At 40.5% G+C, this 19,868-nt stretch overlaps 3 protein-coding genes across 7 annotated transcripts in view; all 3 read left to right on the top strand.

The window, feature by feature from the left end:
- Positions 1–810: 810 nt before the first annotated feature.
- On the top strand, positions 811–9,373 carry apeh (acylaminoacyl-peptide hydrolase). Of its 4 annotated transcripts, none has more exons than XM_063886520.1 (23): positions 826–1,057; positions 1,422–1,596; positions 1,680–1,806; positions 1,898–1,985; positions 2,158–2,233; positions 2,332–2,423; positions 3,041–3,115; positions 3,239–3,376; positions 3,501–3,592; positions 3,694–3,734; positions 3,828–3,949; positions 5,328–5,388; positions 5,479–5,576; positions 5,706–5,757; positions 5,871–5,959; positions 6,107–6,245; positions 6,509–6,592; positions 7,001–7,081; positions 7,684–7,772; positions 7,956–8,146; positions 8,423–8,525; positions 8,616–8,722; positions 8,829–9,373. In XM_063886520.1, the coding sequence occupies exons 1-23, from the start codon at positions 1,046–1,048 to the stop codon at positions 8,932–8,934; spliced, it is 2,238 nt and encodes a 745-aa protein (XP_063742590.1). In that variant the 5' UTR covers positions 826–1,045; the 3' UTR covers positions 8,935–9,373. The 4 variants fall into 4 exon arrangements, with proteins under 4 accessions (XP_063742610.1, XP_063742590.1, XP_063742599.1 ...); XM_063886529.1 differs by having other exon boundaries at positions 839–1,057; positions 1,467–1,596; XM_063886540.1 differs by lacking the exon at positions 3,041–3,115 and having other exon boundaries at positions 811–1,057.
- Positions 9,374–9,756: 383 nt separating this feature from the next.
- On the top strand, positions 9,757–14,464 carry tlr9 (toll-like receptor 9). The gene is made up of 3 exons (XM_063886498.1): positions 9,757–9,876; positions 10,856–13,819; positions 13,935–14,464. The coding sequence occupies exons 1-3, from the start codon at positions 9,874–9,876 to the stop codon at positions 14,139–14,141; spliced, it is 3,174 nt and encodes a 1,057-aa protein (XP_063742568.1). The 5' UTR covers positions 9,757–9,873; the 3' UTR covers positions 14,142–14,464.
- An 894-nt stretch (positions 14,465–15,358) lies between these two features.
- Positions 15,359–19,868, top strand: part of LOC134865409 (ERC protein 2-like) — a 145,515-nt gene continuing 141,005 nt past the window's right edge. For both annotated transcript variants that reach the window (XM_063885025.1, XM_063884941.1), the window contains exons 1-2: positions 15,359–15,474; positions 17,699–18,840. In XM_063885025.1, coding sequence (XP_063741095.1) covers positions 17,977–18,840 — 864 coding nt within the window. In that variant the 5' untranslated portion in view covers positions 15,359–15,474; positions 17,699–17,976. The remainder of the gene's footprint in view (positions 15,475–17,698; positions 18,841–19,868) is intronic.

The raw sequence follows: 19,868 nt of genomic DNA, 5'->3' as shown, positions 1-19,868 counted from the left end.
GCTAATGTCACACACTAAAATCAATACATTTGGATAAGCACCATGTAAAAAACTCTTGAGATGATGACGCAAGAGGGCGCTAAAAGCTGTAATATGTAATTTGTCTACTTTTCTGGTTGGTTGTGGCAAAGCTCCTTTGTCTATAAAATCAAAGCATCAAGCCACGTTACTGCTAAAGTCCACGAGAAGATATGGTCATTAGGATCAACCGTGTGACCTATTCAAATTACACATCTGAGGGGGAGTTTTTATTTGAGTGTTTTTTCGGCCACATTCCAGCAGAATGCAGTCATGGGCCACAGAGGGGAAACAGAGTCAGAGTTTCTTTGGTAGAAAAAGAGTGGAGTGAGAAAGCAGGAGGGTAGGGGGCGGGCAACATTGGAGCTTGAGTTGAAGAACGATTACAAACACCAGTCATATGCCTCAGCAGTATATACTGATGGTCCAAAGGATCCTAACACATGATTTGCATCTACCATACCAACATTTATCATTGCAATTAAACGGACACCTTGTTGGTCTTTGCTGTTTTTTCAGCAGGGTGAGCAAGTGTTCCTGTACATTTACTATTCTACTCCTTGAAAATAACCTTGGTAATTTACTTTAATATTACACTCCACTGAACAAGCAAGCACTGGACTTCCACAAACGGTAATCAACCGAAAACGGTCAAACATTAAGATTGCAACAGGAATGACAACAAGTGCAGGGGTCAGGGTTAGCTGAACAAAAACTTGAGGAATTTGCTAAGGAAGAAATCAAAAAAGTATAAAGGTAATTTAAAAGTGAACAATTGAGATAATGGGAGAGAATTTAGTGTTGGGTTTTTTTCTGACAGTATACCGCTCCAGGCTTCAGTCCAGTAGGTGGCGGTAATGCACCCAATCGATTGTTGATAACCGCCGACAAACTCGAAGGAGAAGAAGAGAAGCACGGGAAGCTGCCTACTTTTATTAATAGTGAAGCTGTAGTGAAAGGTACCTTTGTAAGGCTTTGTACTCCGCAATTGTGCTTCTGCAGACTATCAGCACACACCGTCGTTATCATGAAGTCACAGGTATGATTACACAAAATTTAAGTACCCAATTTTTAAAATTCTAAACTCATATTTTACCCTAGAAAATGAACCTCCTATTCTATAGGTTTCTAATAGCGTTAAATACGCCGTTATTGATGGCAATAACTCAATTCACGATAGCCAGTTTTGAAGTCAAGCTAGTACATTGAGTATCTTGTCATATTAAATCCTCCAAACATTTGTTAATTATTCGACAATCGCTTGGTTGGTCAGCGTAACGGATTATGCTAATGTTTATAAAGTTAACTCAGTATTTGGTGGTAAAGTGTTAACTACACACTTATTAGGACTACGTAAGCTATTTAGCTCAGAAATGAATAGGGCGGTGTTCATTGGTGGACAGATTTTATTGCGGCGTAGAGCGAGTTATTCTGCTGCGTGTCGTCAGGTGATGACCAACCCTGAGGACATTGCCAGGCTCTACAGAGAGCTCAGCCTCTTCCCTTCTTTGAGCAGAGCAGACGTGGGACCTGTGGTCACTTCTCAGTATGGAGGCAAATACAGCAACATCTACACAGGTCTGTGCCATCCACTGTAAAGTTGTCATGAAATATATTATATATATTGATAGTGAAATGATGCTGTTCACTTTCCTCTGTAGAATGGAGCCAACGTGACCTGGACAGGAATGAAAATGTCAAGTTTTGCAGACAGTACATTGTTTTTCATGATGACAAGTCAGTGGTGTACTCTGGAGCCTCAGGAAACTGCACTGAGATCAAAGGAGAGTATGTACACTTTTTGTTATTTTATCTTTAGTTTCCATTAACTAACTGTCTGCAAACTAAAAAGAGTCTCTTGATGTATTTGTCCTGTCAGGGTGCAGAGCAAGGATTCCCCCTCAGGTGACATGAAGGCTGTTGTCAGAGAGTGCACAATCAAAGGAGAGGAAAAACAGTTTCTGGAGGTGTGTGGTTGTCTGTCTGGCTCAGATTCAGCATTAAGTCCCTCACCCCGCCCTATCAAACTTTCTTTTATTGCTCTAACTATAGTGCTTATCTGTCACTGTGCTGTACTACTAAAACCTACAAACTTTTACTTTACATCTCTTCCCTTCTGATTCTTTGCGACCTTTTTAGATCTGGAGTAAAAACATAAAGATGAAAAGCATCAATCTAACAGCCTTAAAAAAACATGGCAAAGTCTATGAAGATGGTGAGTCTGGATGTTATTTTGTTAAAACATATAATTTAAGCTTTGCTTTTAACATGTACCTGACCCTGTGTTGATAACATTGTGTTTGGCATCCTTAGACCAATTTGGCTGCTTGGTTTGGTCCCACTCTGAGACGCATCTCTTGTATGTGGCGGAAAGGAAAAGACCTAAGGCAGAATCCTTTTTCCAGGTTTGTTAAAAAAATCTGTATTTGTATATAAATTGGCACCAAATCACATAGGGCAGAAACACTTTTGAACTTCACGGGTTGAACTTTTGAAGAGTGTTGATTCTTGCTGATGTCAGTGTTGGGATTGTGTTCAGTATTGAGCATAGCATACTGTTTGTAAGTCAATTTGAACTCTAGCACAAAAACTCAAGAGCCTTACAATCTGTACAGTATACAACATTCTCTATCGGTACACCCTGATCCACAGGCATGGAATGTTTAAAGAACCCTTTAAATGCATGCAGTATGATGCAAACATACGGAAGGGGTGAACTTATGGCTTACAGGAAATGCATAGCAAACTGGATCAAATATATCTCAAAGGTACACCATGTCGCTCAATCATAAAATCATTCCATACTTAGGCATTTTGCAAATGGTTTCATTTTGAGTGCAACCCAGGTAACTTTCCATTGGCTTTCAAAAGCAAAATATAAACAAGTAGACTGTAAGACCAGTGGATCAGGTTTTATGCCCTTTGTTTGATTTAGTGTTGATTGACAAGTTACAATAGGTATACAATTGTCAATAAAGACAAGTGATAACTTGCTGCTGTTTGATTTGTTATCTGTTTGTAGAGTGAGTCCCCAGACATGTCTTCTATTGGGGACGAGGAGGAGACCTTGAGACGGGAAAAAAAGGAGACTGTGAAAGTAAACACCATTATAACTTCTGAAGCACAACATATAATGACGACTCAAAGGTTTAACTAAACATTTTAAAATTCCATTCTGGCTCAAGCTGTAATGGTGAGGTGTGGTATTTTATTCCTGCAGGGGGAGCAGTTTGTCTTCCATGAGGACTGGGGAGAGGGGCTGGTTAGTAAAAGCTGTCCAGTGCTTTGTGTTTTGGACATCGAGGGTGACAACGTCTCTGTGTTAGAGGGCGTCCCTGACAATATCTCACCTGGACAGGTTGGTACAAATGTTTGTGTGCAGTGCTTCATACTTTTGGTGTACACTTTTGGTGTGCTCATGCACATTACTCCTGCTGTTGCTCTCTCTTTTTCTCTTAATTACTTTGTCTCTGGTTCTGCAGGCATTCTGGGCTCCAGGTGACACAGGGGTGGTGTTTGTTGGTTGGTTGCATGAGCCTTTCAGACTTGGCCTCAAGTTCTGCCCCAACAGGAGGTGATCACTGTTCACACTGATTAAAGAGACACATTTAAGCTTATCAGAAATGCTCATAGGCTAAGACTTCAAATTACTCATGTCTCCCTTCTCTCTATTAGTTCGTCTTTGTACTATGTGGATCTTACTGGTGGGAAATGTGGTAAGTGAATACTTGTCTTGTGTTATTATAGTATAGCTCAACTGTGTTACTACTGCAGATGTTCACATGTATTGTTTTTGATGTGACCCTCAGAGCAGCTAACATCAGGCACCAGTGCAGTGAGCTCCCCCAGGCTGAGCCCAGACCAGTGTCGGATTGTGTACATGGAATGTGCTGTCTATGGACCACACATGCAGTGCAGCAGGCTCTGCATGGTAAGACAGGCTGGAGCCTCTTTACCTCACATTTACTTCCTTTCATTACCAAGTGCATTGTAATTCCCAAAAAGGAGGAACATATGTATTGTACACAATGCACCAGGGTAGGAATTTCACAGCGGCCATGATGGCCATGGCCGTCATTGCCCCTCGGTCTGGCTGCGATGCCCCAAAAATAATTGTACGTCCTACAGCCACCATGGCCTCTGTGCCCTGACACTGTTAAAATCTCGAAGTTGCTTTAAAAGCGTCAGAGCAGTAGTCTGGGCTCTGAACTGCATTAGTCCTTGTAGCTTGGATTGGTTACTCGCACCTCACATGTCATACGTCGCATCATTCAATCATCATTGTAGCGTCTCGCCATAAGAATACAAGGAGGCCTCGTGTCTCTTTTTGTCCGTGAGTTTATTCACTTCTGAGGTTACTGTCGTCCGTAACCACGCCAAAACAACAAAGAAGTACGTTAATCATCACTTGCACACACATATACCATTAGCTCTCTCGTAGCATTCCCCCGTCTCTATCTCTCTCGAAACCTCCCTTCTTTTCACCCAGTGGCGTTTTTATATGTACAGAACTGGTGGGGCACGAACAACTTAGATATTTATATATAGGCTTCTTGTACCTTAATACATGGAGTAAAGAGCGCTATCACAAAGTAAAACTTAACAATAACAACAACCGTGATGCCTCAGCATGAAAACATCAGACTGTAGGAAAACACCGACACTCGTCACCGTGGTTACAATAGCAATCGATCCAGCAGATCGATAGTCTAAAGGGCTAAACACAGACATCAACATAAACTATACTTTCGCTCACCAAAGCTCCAGTAGATGGTCAACTTCTTTCATTTTCTGTTTGTGTTATTCACCGCTCGTGATGTAGTCTAAGCCCTCTCGTCTCCTCTTCATTCTAGACTTTTCGCAGCACGCACACTTACAGTCAATCAGCTCTGATTTATGAGATGACGTTTTAGTGGGGCTGCGAGCGCTTTGCTCCACTTGTGATTTATTTTTTGCCTCACACTGAATGAAAAACTACTCTATTCAATGCGTAGTGTAGTAAAAAGGTGATTTGTTTTCCATGTCATTCGTGTGTTTGTATTATCAGAAAGTGAAGTTGTTTATTTGTAAGCTCCAAATCCAAATTTTTCCCTAAATGGCCTTTGTGCCCTGGCCTTTGTGCCGTAAAAATATTTGTGACACAAAAGGCCAAATGGCTTTGCCCCTAAAATGACCAAATTCCTAGCCTGCAATGCACCATCTGCTCTTCTCTGATGTGTACACATACACAAGTGTTCAAGCAGAAGCACATTATTGAGTTTCAATTGTTTTCATAATCTTTCCTCTGTGTTTGCATATTTTGTTTTTAGTTTGACTGGTATACTAAAAAGACCTCCGTGGTGGTGGATGTGGTGAATAGACCTGGAGAAGGTAAGAAAAGTTGGTGGTCACATGATTGGTCCTTTTTATCATTATATATCAAACATTGCTTTAACTGTGTGTGTTGGTGTGGATTTGCAGATGGCTTTACTGGCATCTACTGCTCTCAGCTGTCCCGCCAGTGCTGGTCAGCTGACAGTCAGCGTGTTATTGTTGACTGCCCTCAGCGCAGCCGCAAGGTACACGTTTGGTTGCCATGACAAAACAATTAAACCTTAAGGCTTAATACTGTTTCTAATAAATGTACATTCTACTAACATACATGGAAGACATTATTCTTTACCTGAATGAATTTATATTTTTTGTAGGTTCTGTTGATGGTGGATACAAGCACAGGGAGTGTCACCTCTCTGACTTCAAGTGAGTGACAAAAGACGTTATGTCATCCTAGGCTTTGCTGATGCTCAGGTGTAGACGTGATGTTTGGTGTTGACAATTGATTGGTTGAATGATTGAATGTCCTTTGTCTGTAGAGTCTGATGTTGGAAGCTGGTGTCTGCTGAACATGGAGAGAGATTTAATGGTGGTCAGCTGCTCCTCTCCAAACTGCCCTCCACGTCTGGTAGGATCAGTAGTCTCTGTTTAAATGTTCACATTTTGATATATAGTATATACTAAATCAAATATTGTATGAATTAAAGGTTTTTGGTTGATTGGCTGGTGTTTGGTTGGTCTTTGTCACCTATCGCTATGTCATTTTTATCACCAGAGTGTAGGTTTCCTCCCACCTAGAGATTCTCAGGAGGAAGTGGTCTGGGTTACCTTGGAAGACTCACAGACATTGCCAGAAATTGATTGGCAGATCTTGACTTTCACCCCACCACCAGAGCAAGACAACAGTCAATACCGTAAGAATAATGGGGGAAAGTTTTAGTTTAAGTAATATCTAGATATGAATTCTAGAAGAGCTGCATTATTTTAGTTTCTGTGTTCCTCAAATTTTCTAAAGGGCAGTCATTATTTTTGATTTATTATCACAAACATGAAATGTAAATAATATATACTGTAACACCCCTAAGTTAATGGATGGTTTAAAATGTATAGCTTATAGGAGAAATGAAGAACAGCGTATACAATCCTAATGTGACAAACTAATTGTTCTCTTTTCCAGCCGGCCTTGATTTTGAAGCTTTGCTGATAAAACCAAAGGAAGTGAAAGATGGAGTGAAGCTGCCTCTCATCGTGACTCCTCATGGTTTGTTAATGTCATTAATGTCGGAATTCATTATATGTTTGTTTTTGTTGCAATCAGGATGAACACTTAGGGAGAGTAACAAAATGTAAACGCTAAATGAATATAAGAAAAGTGTTTATGTTGATACACTTTAGGCCTGCATTCAAAGTGCTATTATTGGCAAATGATTGAGTGTGTGGTTTTGTTTCTGTTCAGTCAGGGGCTACTGCTTCAGAAAAGACTGTTAATGCCAACAGTGGTTGCTATGGTGATAGTGCCCTTAGAGGAATACTGTTTAATCGTAATTATAAAATCAGGATTTTTCTTTAGTAATTGTATGCCTCACCGGACTGAGCACAAGTAGACGCATGCATTTTTTGAAAACAAATTGTCCATCTTCGTTCAACATAACTTGTTCCTTTTTTTTAGGGGGTCCTCACTCAGTGGTTGTAGCTGACTGGCTCCTGTCCTCGTCTGTGCTCTGCAGGATGGGCTTTGCTATATTACTGGGTATGTTCATGTGTTTATGGGATGTTCAGCTGTTCAAGAGGTGAATACTTTATAGGATTTCAAATTAGGACAGGTGTTAATCATACTTTTCCTTACCCACTTTAAGAAGCTTAACATATTTTTCCTATCGTGTCAACATTGAACGAGCTCTCATATACTTCATACGCATAACCAGTCTTAACTTGGTGTTACCTGGTACATTTACCAAAGAGAATGTCTGCTGACGACTTAGTGTGTGTCCACTTCAAAGTGTCATGAAATGTGAGGTCATACTTGATACTCTATCGCATATTCTATAGCAATCCTCAATTCCATGTTTGCTACTCAACTGAGGAGCCTAACATGGTAAAAACAAAATGCTAGATTTTAATAACCAACAGTCATATTTTTCTTTTTGTAGGTTTTTTACTTTTGCTAAGTTTGGAAAGTTAAGCTGCTATGTTTATCAAAACATTTTCTACCATGCTCGAGGGGGTAGAAACTCTGAGGCCACAAAATGCTTGACTGGTTCACTTTTATGTTAATTCTCTGTAATAATAAATCATAATATCTAGCACAGGTAATTAGATGGTAATGCAAGTTTTTTGTCTGTCCTTTCTTAGTCAACTATCGTGGCTCTCTTGGGTACGGCCAGGACAATATCCTTTCATTGCCTGGCAACGTTGGCACCCAAGACGTCAAGGATGTTCAAGTAAGAATTAATCACAGAACAATAGCAGAGCAACAAAGGCTGGTCCAAACGATGATTTACAAGTTCAAGCTATTAATTAGTTTCTTTATTTAGTTGAAGTAAGTTTATATTTAAGTCATAACTCAAAACTGCAATAGCTTGTTTTGCTCCCCCAATGTCTTTACCATGGTTTCTTTCTACCAGTTTGCTGTTGAAAGTGTCCTGAAAGGTGATGAATTCGACATGCAGAAAGTGGCAGTTTCTGGGGGCTCCCATGGGGGTTTCCTGGCCTGTCATCTGATTGGCCAGTACCCAGGGTTCTACAAGGCATGTGTGTCTCGCAACCCTGTCACCAATCTGGCCTCTATGATCGGCAGCACAGACATCCCAGACTGGTACATCTTGACATGCACAATCACACACATGCCGACACTTATTTTGTAACTGTCACTTGGGCACAACTTCTCACCTTTTTGTTCTTTTGTATCATTTGTACTGCTGACATTTCCCTCTGACAGCTGTGAGTGGTATAAAGGGGATGTTTCTGCCTCCCTGTCAGAAAAGGAAGTTTCCATTGATGCACAAAAACAATGCAGAAACAAGAAACCTCAACATCTTTCAGTGATATTTATTCCTTCTTCCTGTTAATGTTGGACTGATTCTTTTGGCAGGTGCATGGTTGAGGCTGGTTTTGATTACAGTACAGACTGTCTACCTGATCCTGCTGTGTGGGAACAAATGCTGAACAAATCCCCGATCAGACACGTCACTCAGGTATGAGTATTTCTGTGTATGTCACTGTGAGCCTGTGATTTTATTAGTCTTGTTCCACAATAAAGTAACCTAAGATGGCTTCTTATCTAGGTGCAAACACCAGTGTTGCTTACCTTAGGGGAAGATGACAAGCGTGTACCTAACAAGCAAGGAATCGAATATTACAGAGCTCTGCAAGCAAGGAATATCCCAGTCCGGTGAGCATCTTGTCTTAGTGACGTGTTTCATCAGTTATGTCAGCCATGCACTGCACAACATCGCTTCTATTATTCATTCACTAATGCTCCAGTGTGTGTTGTTCAGGTTACTGTGGTACCCAGGAAACAATCACTCCCTCTCCAAGGTTGATGCCGAGTCTGATGGCTTTATGAACATCGCCTTGTGGATAATTCAACACTTGTGGAAGTGATGGTAAATACCAGATAAATGCATGGTGGTGTGCCAAGGATGTTGCTACAAGGAGAAGAGAGCAGGAGATTATGGTGTGCAAAGGATGTTCTGTTCCTTCTTCCTGGACCATGTGAGGTCCAATCCAAAGCCAAAGCATTGAATGTTTTCTCCAACCTGAACACAATTTGTGTATCTGTCCTTTACTTCTATCTAATCTACTGTATATGTGGCTATGGTGATTGCCACTGTTTCTTCTAATGTTTGGGGAAATACAATTTTAACACAGTACTTGAATATAAATTGTTTTTTCTTTCATATAGTTTTGCTTTTGGAATCTTGAAACACACAGGATTTGCAGTGTGTTGCTTCTAGGTTTATTAACAAATGAACATTACTTTTCTCTGCTATACCCTTGATTTTATGATGCAGTACATTTAATAAAGTGATTGTCAAAATGCTACTGTCGTTGGATGAATCTTTTTATACATTAGCTTTTCGTATTGAAAAGGATTTTTGAAGCATGTCATGATGTGGTGTTTACTTCCTTATACTTTTTCTTTAGAATCAGTTAATTAGGAAGTAAGCCAACTTTGTCATCCAATGCTCTCCCTCCTTCCCCTTGGTCTTTCTCGGCAGACAAAAAAAGGAAAGCATTTAATCATTTAGATTTTTCAAAAACTTTAAACGTATTGTTATCAGGACAATTACTTTTGTAAATTCACATGAGGTGATATCGATATCGATATCTGATGCCCTTGATGAATTTGACTTGGCTCACATGGTTTGGGTACCTCTTTCACGTATATAAAAGACCACATGCTTTCACTTCTGCATACATGGATCCAGTTTCTTGTCACTGCATCTGGTTTTGGATCTGTTTTTCTTTCTTCTCCACCTGGAATAAAGATTGCTTCATCTGCCTGCCGTTGTGAATGTTAAGCTACATTCTATACCTCTCATGGTAAGCAAAAATAACTTTATTCTGCTATTTGAATATAGTACATTTTATTGTAAGAAGATGATAAAGCTGGGTCAATATCACCATAAGGTGACTTTGAGACTTACCCGTTTCTCAGTTAGCAAGGTGACTGGACTGTTCTACAAATATATTCTGAATTTCTGAAAGGTTTTTATATTAATTGATATTTCACTATGACAGAGTGGACATGTTAAACTTGACAACATCCAACTACACACATAATATGATGAAAATTACGAAATATAATTGTAAATACTTACTATGCAACTAGCCACTGTTTCAGCATCCATGGAAGAAAGACAACATGATGGTAGTAATGTCACTGAAGACATCAGGGGTTTCTTAAAGGGTGGACAGCAATTTCAGGGACACATGCAAAATGTTCAATGTGATTATGAAAATAGAATATACATGATCAAAATGACTTGTTTTATCACATAACTTAATGTGGACAATAAAACCATATATATTTTTTTTAATGTAGTCTCATTTAACCACTTATTACACACACTGTAGTTAGCAGAGCAGTGTGTGGGACATGCCAAAATCACATACATCCAATGAAAAAAATGGTATAAAATGAAGGAAACACATTGCAAGAGACTTGTCATTGTACTGATATGTGTGTAAATGTTTGGCCATTTATAATACGACCTCAGAGTTTCATTATTCTGCTACACTTTCATGATGACTAAGTGATTCTGATGAGGACACCAAAGGGACTTCACAGTGATATTGACTCTGCTTTTCTTTTGCTACAAAGGTTGACAGAAATTGCTCATTGGACAGGCTTGACTAAACGAAAGGGATTATTTTAGCAATTGTATGCCTTGTAGGGGGTGAGGGTGACCTCAATTGAAATGCTGTGAATATGCTTGATATTGTGTAAAATAAAATTGCCTTGACTACATTTTGTAACACATGAACAAATAAGTGACAAAGCTTTCTTTTTTTTTTACAGGCTATGTTGAAAACTATCTTCATCTTTTGTCAACTTCTTCCATTGGTGAGGACCATAAATACCACCTTCTTACCATGTGACACTGATATTAATGGCACCACAGTGGACTGCTGTGGCAGACCAATCAAGTCTTTCTACTTTATTAAGTCTCCCAACGTGGTGTCACTCAATTTAAGTTGGACTAAGATACAGAAAGTGGGGCAAAAGGATTTTTTAAACCTCCCAAACCTTGACACTCTGAAAATAATTGGAAATTGTCAACCAGATCAACAGAGACCTTCAGTGAAACAAATGTGCAAAATGGAGATCCACGATGATGCCCTGAAGAACTTATCGAAGCTTAAATATCTTTATCTGTCAGGAAACAGCCTCACCTCTATTCCTCAGTTGCCCAAAAACCTGATGGTTCTTGACCTACAGAATAATTGCATCTTCAACATTGCAGAGCCATTACACACTCCAAAACTGCAAGCCCTCTACCTCAGCAAGAACTGTTATTATGCAAATCCGTGTGGCCAGCCCTACTACATCCACGAGAGTGTTTTCAGAGAGCTCTCTGAGCTACAAAACCTCACCTTAGGGTATAACAATTTCACAGCTATCCCTTTAGAGTTGCCACCTTCACTGGAGCTTTTGGATTTAAGAGAGAATAAAATTACAGAGGTCTTAGAAGGAGCGTTTGCCAACCTGACTCACCTCAAGAGTTTGACTTTGGAGTGGAATTGCCAGCGTTGTGACCATGCAGCGAGGCCCTGCTTTCCTTGCCCACACAATCACCCTCTACGCCTACATCCGAAATCACTCTATGCTGAGAACAGCTCAATCAACTTTCTAAGCTTGAGAGGAAACTCCCTGAAAACGTTTCCAGTGGGGCTTTTCCAATCTTTGAAGAAATTGGAGAGCTTGGACCTCTCCGACAACCTCCTGGCATATGCTATACGTAATGGCACCTTCTTTGAAGAGCTGAAGGGCCTCACTTGGATCAGCCTTATCTATAACTACGAACCACTGATGATATTTACAGAACTGATCCTCTCTCCACATATTAGCGATATGTCTGGTCTACAATATCTTCTTCTGAGTGGTAACTTCTTCCATACATTTTCAATTGAAAGCCTTAATGTTGTGTCCAAACTTCAACATCTAAAGGTACTAGAAATGAGAATGAACTTCATCAATACTTCCCTACCCAATACCTCTTTAAAACAGTTAACATCACTCATTAAGATTGACCTCTCCCAAAACATCATTAATTTTCTTCAATGCTGTTCATGTTCATCATCTGAAATTGTGGCACAGAACCAGAGCTTGTACACACAGCATTTTCCTGACCAAGGCCCTATGCTCTTAGATGGCCAATCCACATCTGGAAGCAATACCAGGGAATCAACCCAAACAAACCATGTGGAGTTGTTGGAGGACAATGGGAGACAAACTAAGTTCCTCTCGGACATCAAAGATACTTTCTGCCGCGGTAAATTGTGGTTTGACCTGTCTCAAAATAACATTCTGTCTATTTACAAGACAATATTTGTAGGCATGGAAAATGCGGTTTGTTTAGACCTTTCCTTCAATTACATGAGCCAGGCATTAAAAGGTGGGCTGTTTGATAGCATGAACAAATTAGTTTATCTTAATTTGTCACACAATAGACTTGACTTTTACTATAACGATGCATTCAGTGAGCTTAAAAACACTCTAAAGGTATTAGACGTTAGTAACAATGAATTTCACTTCCAAATGAAGGGGATGGGCCACCATTTTGGATTTCTTCAAAATCTGAAAATGTTGGAAGTTCTAAGTCTGGCAAACAATGGCATTGGGATGCGTATAGATCAAAGGCTGATCAGCAGCTCTTTAAAGTACCTTTACTTCTATGGAAATCACCTGGACATTATGTGGGATTATGATAACGACAAGTATACTAATTTCTTTCAAAACTTGACAAACCTCACCTACCTCGACATCTCTAATAATGATCTGAAGTCAATTTCAGCAGTAGTGCTGTGTAACCTCCCACAAAGCTTAAAGGATCTAAGCATCAGCAACAACAACCTGAAAAAATTCCCATGGGACAACATCACTGCGTTGAGCAATTTATCTTACCTGAACCTCAGCCATAACTTCCTTGATGTATTGCCTAATAAAATAATAGATTTTGGAGCACATTTTACCCTCTTGGACCTCAGTCACAATCATCTAAGCATTATTCCTGACGAATTTTTCAGTAATGCGGAATCCCTGAACTACCTGTATCTCAGCCATAATCAGATCAAAGTGTTGAACCATCAGATTCTTCCTCCCCCCTTTAAAAATGGTAGTGCCCTTCAGGTACTCACACTGCATGCCAACCCATTTAAATGTGAGTGTGATACATCTTCGTTTGCGGATTTCTTGCGTACTACTCTGATACAGATTCCTTATCTCACCACGTATATACACTGTGATTACCCAGAGTCCCAACAGGGTGTAAGTGTACTGTCCGTGGACCAGCGTTCCTGCCAGGACATATACGGTGGCTTAGCCTTCCTTGTCTGTTCCTTTTTGGCTGTGACTTTTACTGTTCTTCCCATCCTGAAGCATCTCTATGGCTGGGACCTGTGGTATTGTTTACAAGTTCTTTGGGCAGGACATAAGGGCTACTCCCAGCTTGCTGGAAGTGATTCAAATTATCAGTATGATGCTTTTGTGGTGTTTGACACCAGAAATAAGGCTGTGAGCGATTGGGTCTACAATGAGCTGACCGTCAATCTGGAGAACTCCGGTCACAGGACTTTTTGTCTCTGTTTGGAAGAGAGGGACTGGATTCCCGGACTTTCATGTATTGACAATTTACATAATGCTGTCAACAGCAGTGTCAAGACAGTGTTTGTACTATCTAGTGGAGCCACTGGTGGTGAAACGGTGAACGGTGTGATTCGCCAGGCTTTCTTCATGGTTCAGCAGCGGCTTCTAGACGAGAAGGTTAGTATATTTAACTTTCATTTGTATATGTATCTTGTGGGTGAAAATCTTATCCCCTTTAACTTGTTGCCATGTTTTTACAACACTCAATTATGTCTTACTTTACCTCTTTAAGGTGGATGCAGCTATACTGGTCCTGTTGGATGAGATGTTTCCCAAACTGAAGTACCTTCAGCTGAGAAAACGGTTGTGCAAAGAGTCTGTATTGTCATGGCCAAGAAACCCAAGAGCCCAACCACTTTTCTGGAACCAAATGAGAATGGCACTTTCATCAGATAACCTCAAATTCTATGATAATAACATGAGTGAAAGTTTTATATGACTTTCTGATATCTTCTGATTGAGAACACTTTAGTGAAAAAGTCTTCCAGAATCTTCCAGATACCTCATATGAACAAACCTCAACCTTTTCTTCTAATTTTAAGACTAAATATAATCAGTCTTCCATAGAGTGTGAATATATTACTTCTTAAAGTTGTGTTTTGAAGTTTTATTTTATTGTAATGTAATTGATTCTTTATTTGACTTTAGAATGCTATGGCTAGGAAGGGACACGTTGCAATTTTGGGCTGCAAAGTTAGACACGCTGTAAATAGGCATTGAAACTTGACATTGGATTATATAAATAAACTTCTCTTGATTTAATTTGAGTAGCTTGATTTCATAAGTATTACAAAGGAGTCATTTAACACATGTGTATCAAAAGCCCCAAAAGTCCTATTTTGAAAACATCTCACTTCTCTCTTTAGATTTTGTCAGGAAGTAAAACTAACCATTCTGTCTAACATATTCACAGGTGACTAAACTGAATTGGTTGCACCCATTTAAAGTAAGACATGACACCTGGTGTTAGTCAAGAAATATAAGAGGACAACTTTATTTCAGATAAGCAAGGCCTTTTTACTTTATTATAGCAAATACTTTATGAAAAATAAGTGCACACAACATATTAAAATTAACAAATAGATTCAGCAACAGGGAATGTTTGTATTTGTTGCAGTGTACACATAATTCAACATTTATTTTTCAAATTCCTATTTTATTTTTGTATTTCGTGGCTTGAGAATTCAATTAGACACACATTGTATATTTTCTGAAAATGAAACCTTACCAAAAAAACTTTAATAGGCTAAATGAAAAGTGAACTGAACAGCTGTACCTGTGACCTCCTCAAAGAGCAATGAAAGGCATGCCAAAGGTCCACGGATTTAATCCAAAACTAGTTGGGGCTTTCTTTTACCACTTGGTGTAATTTAAAAATAGTTAACTGTTGTCTGTACAACTAACAACAAACACCGGGTTGTGCCAAATTATCAGGGAAATTCAGGGAATTTATTGCCTTGTCTGTACAAAAAATGGAATGCAATTCAATTTAAGACAGGTTTTGGTTCGTGTATGTTATACATTGCAAATGCTGTGCAATGCCAAACTGATGCTCGTGTAGGTGTATGAAAAAAAAAAGCCTCCCTTTATTGCTGCTTGCGGCCCCACTACTCCGCGTAGGTCGCGCACGCGCCAGCTTGGGAGAGCGCGCCCACGCGGACCCGATGGCAGGACAGGTCATGATGGAGCTGAGCCGATGAGATCATGGAGCCTGCGCCGAGGTCGGACAGGATACGGTTAAGACTTCACGGTGATGGAGAGGTGCCTATCCGGTAAGATTGAGCACACGTTGCGTGCACACTTGGACTCAGTGGCATCATTGGACAATATTATTTAAACAAATGAAACTGTGCTTCAATGTGTGTGACAGATTAATTATTATGTAAGGTACTAGCTCGAAGTCATGTAGCCGTGTGCATATGAGCAAGAAACTAATCCTTCATGCCGTGGTCGTGGAGTTATTCGGGCGACTGTGCAGAACTGCATGCACCGTGCTCATACCACCCGTGAAAGATAGTGCAGTCTACTTTGTATCTTCGGTTTGCCGCTTTTTGAGTTGAGAGGGGCACATTGTTAAAATGCAAACTACCGAGTTATGCTTTTGCAGTTTGGATGGTGACTCCAGTTTTCTCATCGCAGCAACAGCTGGCTGCCAAGTCACAAGTAAGTGCAGAGGCATGAAGCGAAGTGAGACGTTTTCTTCTTTTGGCAGTCCTTTTCGTATTTGCCAGTTCAGTGTCGCCAAACAACGATGGAAACAGCTGCTTAAACTTGCCGCGTGCCCTTCGAAACTGATCAGTAACGCTGACCTCCATCTTAATGCAAATGATATCTGTAGACAAAGCTTCAATAGTGCAAAGTTCCCGTGTGTGGTTGTTAAAACGTTTATTTTTGTACGATTTAATAATCTTGATCTTTGTTATTTGTTTATATTTAGTAACAACTGCTGTACAACATTTTTATAAAAGGCCTAAATTCATTGTCTCAAACAATGATGGATAACGGATTGACAGCTATGGTATGACTGACAAGCAGATTTAACCAATCGCTCAATTGTATCCTGTGCAGAGACGCAAAGCACCCAATCCTCTTGGATTAGAGGAGGGATTATGATTTGGATTTGCCTCTGTTTTGCAGGCAGTCCCCAATATCTGGTCCATCATGGTCTGCGTTGTGCTTACTTTGATTTCCTGGGAATTTTTTGACCTATTTGTTGTATTTCATGTTCTTTTGTGCCTCAAATAACCCAACATTGTGTATGATTCTAGCACATAATCTAATAATCTGTATGCTGATTGCATTCTAAAATGCCCATTGTTATTATATACTTTGATTTAGCCTGTCTTTAATTTGCCTCCCTTTGTCAAGTTCTAATCACATCCCAAAGAACCGGTATATCTTGATAAAGACTGTCAATGAGCTTTGCAAGTTGACAAAAGGAATGGCAGATAATGAAGACCGCTCTTACATTTTTCCTTTGCAGTCTGCACTGCCCATTGCCAATGACACTTTTGTGTCCCTGTTTTCTTGACATCTGAGCAGGCAGAATGAAGATGTATTGAGTGCTGTCCTTGGTGCTGAAATGTTCAAGCTGGTCCCTATTCCTGATTTTTCCATTCACCAACTACTGTGGGAATGTGGCTGTGCAAGGTGTCGTTTACATGAATCTATAGTCTGTTGATTAAACAGACATTGTGTTCCTGTCCTCCGAATCACTCCCATTGGAGAGGAGTACAGGGTGCATAGTAAGAGTAAGATACATGTTACCCTGCTCCTATGGACTCATGGTCTTGAATGTAAACCCTAACCCAGAATTTTGCCCACCTTTTGCATATGTGATTAGTGGTGGCAGCGATTTGTAGTCAATTTTATTGATTGGCCTCACATGAGCAGGGAGAGATGAACAAACCAGGACTGTGGGTTCCCAGAAGCAGGGATGGAAACCATGGCATTAGATCAAGAATGTAATGTACCAATAGTCTGTCTGTAACTGGATTATTCAATGTAACACATTATGGTACTCTTTATTTGATTTCTTTTTTTTAACCATGAGTCATGGGCTTTGGCATTTTTGGTCAGAGTTGTGGGCTTTTTAACTTAATGTTATTATTTGTAAAATAATGCTAATTATTTCAAAACGTTTTTATTTAAACAACTATTTTGTATAGGTGTGCAACATTCACTTTAAGTATTTGTTCAGGACTCTCACATACGTGTTTTGTTAAATGCAAGATTTTACTTGACCACTTTTTAACCAATTACAGTCTATACACCAACACAGTCCTGAGTAGAAGATGAACTAGAAAGAGCTGTGTGTATGTTCTGAAGGTTTAAAGATAAAAAAACATGTTTGAATTACATACAGTAGGAAATTTGGGCTTTTTTTGGCAATATATAAAAAACAGTAACCTGCCTTGAGAATCATTTAGTGATACTACTTTTGATATGTGTTATGATTGGTCATTTTATTAATGTGTCCCTCTTTTTCTTGTCTAGAATCCATGATGTTCTGCACTGTAGCTGAAACCACGAGACCTCTGACCTATGTGTCTGGGACCCCTTTAACCAACAATCTCTGCCACTTTCTTCTAATAGGTGTAAATAAGACTCAGCCTCAAGCCCTAAACAATCAGGCATGGACAGGTGAACACTGAGAGGCCGAGGGGGGGCCTTTCTTTTAAACCTTGTTAATCCAGCTGGTTCCATAGAGGGAGATGCAATTATCCTCAACCATAGCAATTTCTTCTTACAAGTCCACTTTTGCCATATAAAAAATGCCTATAAACATTAGAGCCAAGCCCGCTCAGAGCAAACTGTTGGCTGCCCCAAAGAGCAGTGGGCAAACCGATGGTGGCACATCACATTCACGCTTTTCAAGATCCAACAAACAGGGGAAAGGCAAACAGGCTGCCAGTTCAGCCCCAGGCTCCCGCTCTGGGCTAGAACCAGGCTCAGTGTCAGGGGGTGGGCCTGCACCAGCGCCTAAATTACCTGGAGGTCAAGGAAGCTTGTCGAAGCCAGGTTCAAAGATCAAACCTGGCACAACAGCAGACAAAGGAGCCACTCATGGTTCGGCAACAGCTCCAGGCGGGAAAACCCTGTCTATGGAGAACATCCAGTCTTTGAGTGCTGCTTATGCCACTTCAGGCACCATGTACCCCTGTGAGAGAGATTCGTTGGAACTCTCCGGTGGGTACCCCAAAGGCACCATGACGCTGGGCAGGAGCACCAGCCGCTCCTCCTACACTAACCGAACATCAGCCATGGGCAGCACCCCCAACATGACCTCCTCTGGGATCCATCACCCGTCAGACTCCTACGGAGAGCAAACCTTGCATCCTGTGAGGACTTCCAGTCTGCGGCGCCAGTCTGGGAGACAACCACAGGCAGTGGAACCGACGGGACGGGGGGAGGTTCCCTCGATTGATCTCCAGTGTCAGCTGAGGGAGCTGCAGAGGGAGAATGACAACCTGAGGAGAGAACTGGATGTTGGGAGGGATGGAAGGACCGGCCCCAGCATGAACAATGTCAACTTCTGGAGCCCAGATGTGAAAAGAGACAAGGGGGTAAGGCGGGAGGATGGAACGAGGGGCTTTGTTATGAAGGATCACTACAGGACTAACCAAGAAGATTTACAGGTGAGAAATTAAAGTGTCTTAATTTGATTTTGAGCAAGCATTAGCAATTTCATCTTTATGTCTTCCTCCTCCTTCAAATGTTCAAGAACTTACTTTGATGTCAGCAAGTCTTTTTTAAGAATGCCATCATTTCCAAACAGTGACACTGACACTGTTTGCCGACTCACCTCAGTCAGACTTTTTGTGTTGACACGCCCACCTCTTCTTAACATTGTACCTTGAGCATCATACCTTTTGTTCCAGTCTTCAAGGTTGCATAGAAAGGATTCTGTGCAGTTCATTTGTAAAGATGTTTGCCAGGCTCAGTGCTGTCTGTGTTTCCATGGGAACGTGCCCTAGTGACAGCGAGAGTTAGTCAGATCCTACAAAAATCTCACAGCTACTCCAAGGGACAGTGACCAGTCTTGTTATACTGTCTTGTGCCACCTCTCCCCCGGGTCCTTCCCACTCAGTCTAAGGCATTATCCATCCGTCTGTCTCACTGCATAGTGACTGTATATTCAGTCCTTCTTTGTCCGTCTTTCATCTGTTTCTTCTTTTGTCTTGTGTGTGATTTGAATCTATTGTGTGACTGTTTGTCTGATAGAAAATGAGAAGCGTTATCAGTCAATCAAAGTTTATTTATATAGCCCAATATCACACATTTTACATTTGCCTCAGTGGACTTTACAGTTTGTACAGAATATGAAACCCTCTGTCCTTAGACCCCCCCATAGTTACTTTTGAGAAGCAAGATATATTTCATCCCCACTTGCAATCAACTCCCTGTGTAGGTTTTGTTGAATCTTCTTTTCATCCCTCTCTCACAAGCATGCAAAAACTTTAATCTTATGCGTGCTTTTCCACCTGACTCCTCCCTCTCGTAACCAAGGAGCCACCTCTGCATATGTATTTATAGCTTTTAATTCTCACATTGTCACAAAGTGTGAGGACGCTGACACACCCAGCCACACGCATACACTTTTCCATGGAGTTGCAGCTGATAAAAGTTTCTCAAATTGCTGCCTTAACAAGCACAATTGTATGCT

The sequence above is a fragment of the Eleginops maclovinus genome, chromosome 1 (assembly GCF_036324505.1).
Source record: "Eleginops maclovinus isolate JMC-PN-2008 ecotype Puerto Natales chromosome 1, JC_Emac_rtc_rv5, whole genome shotgun sequence".
Lineage (NCBI taxonomy): Eukaryota > Metazoa > Chordata > Actinopteri > Perciformes > Eleginopidae > Eleginops > Eleginops maclovinus.
This window is presented reverse-complemented; position numbering and strand designations above follow the sequence as displayed.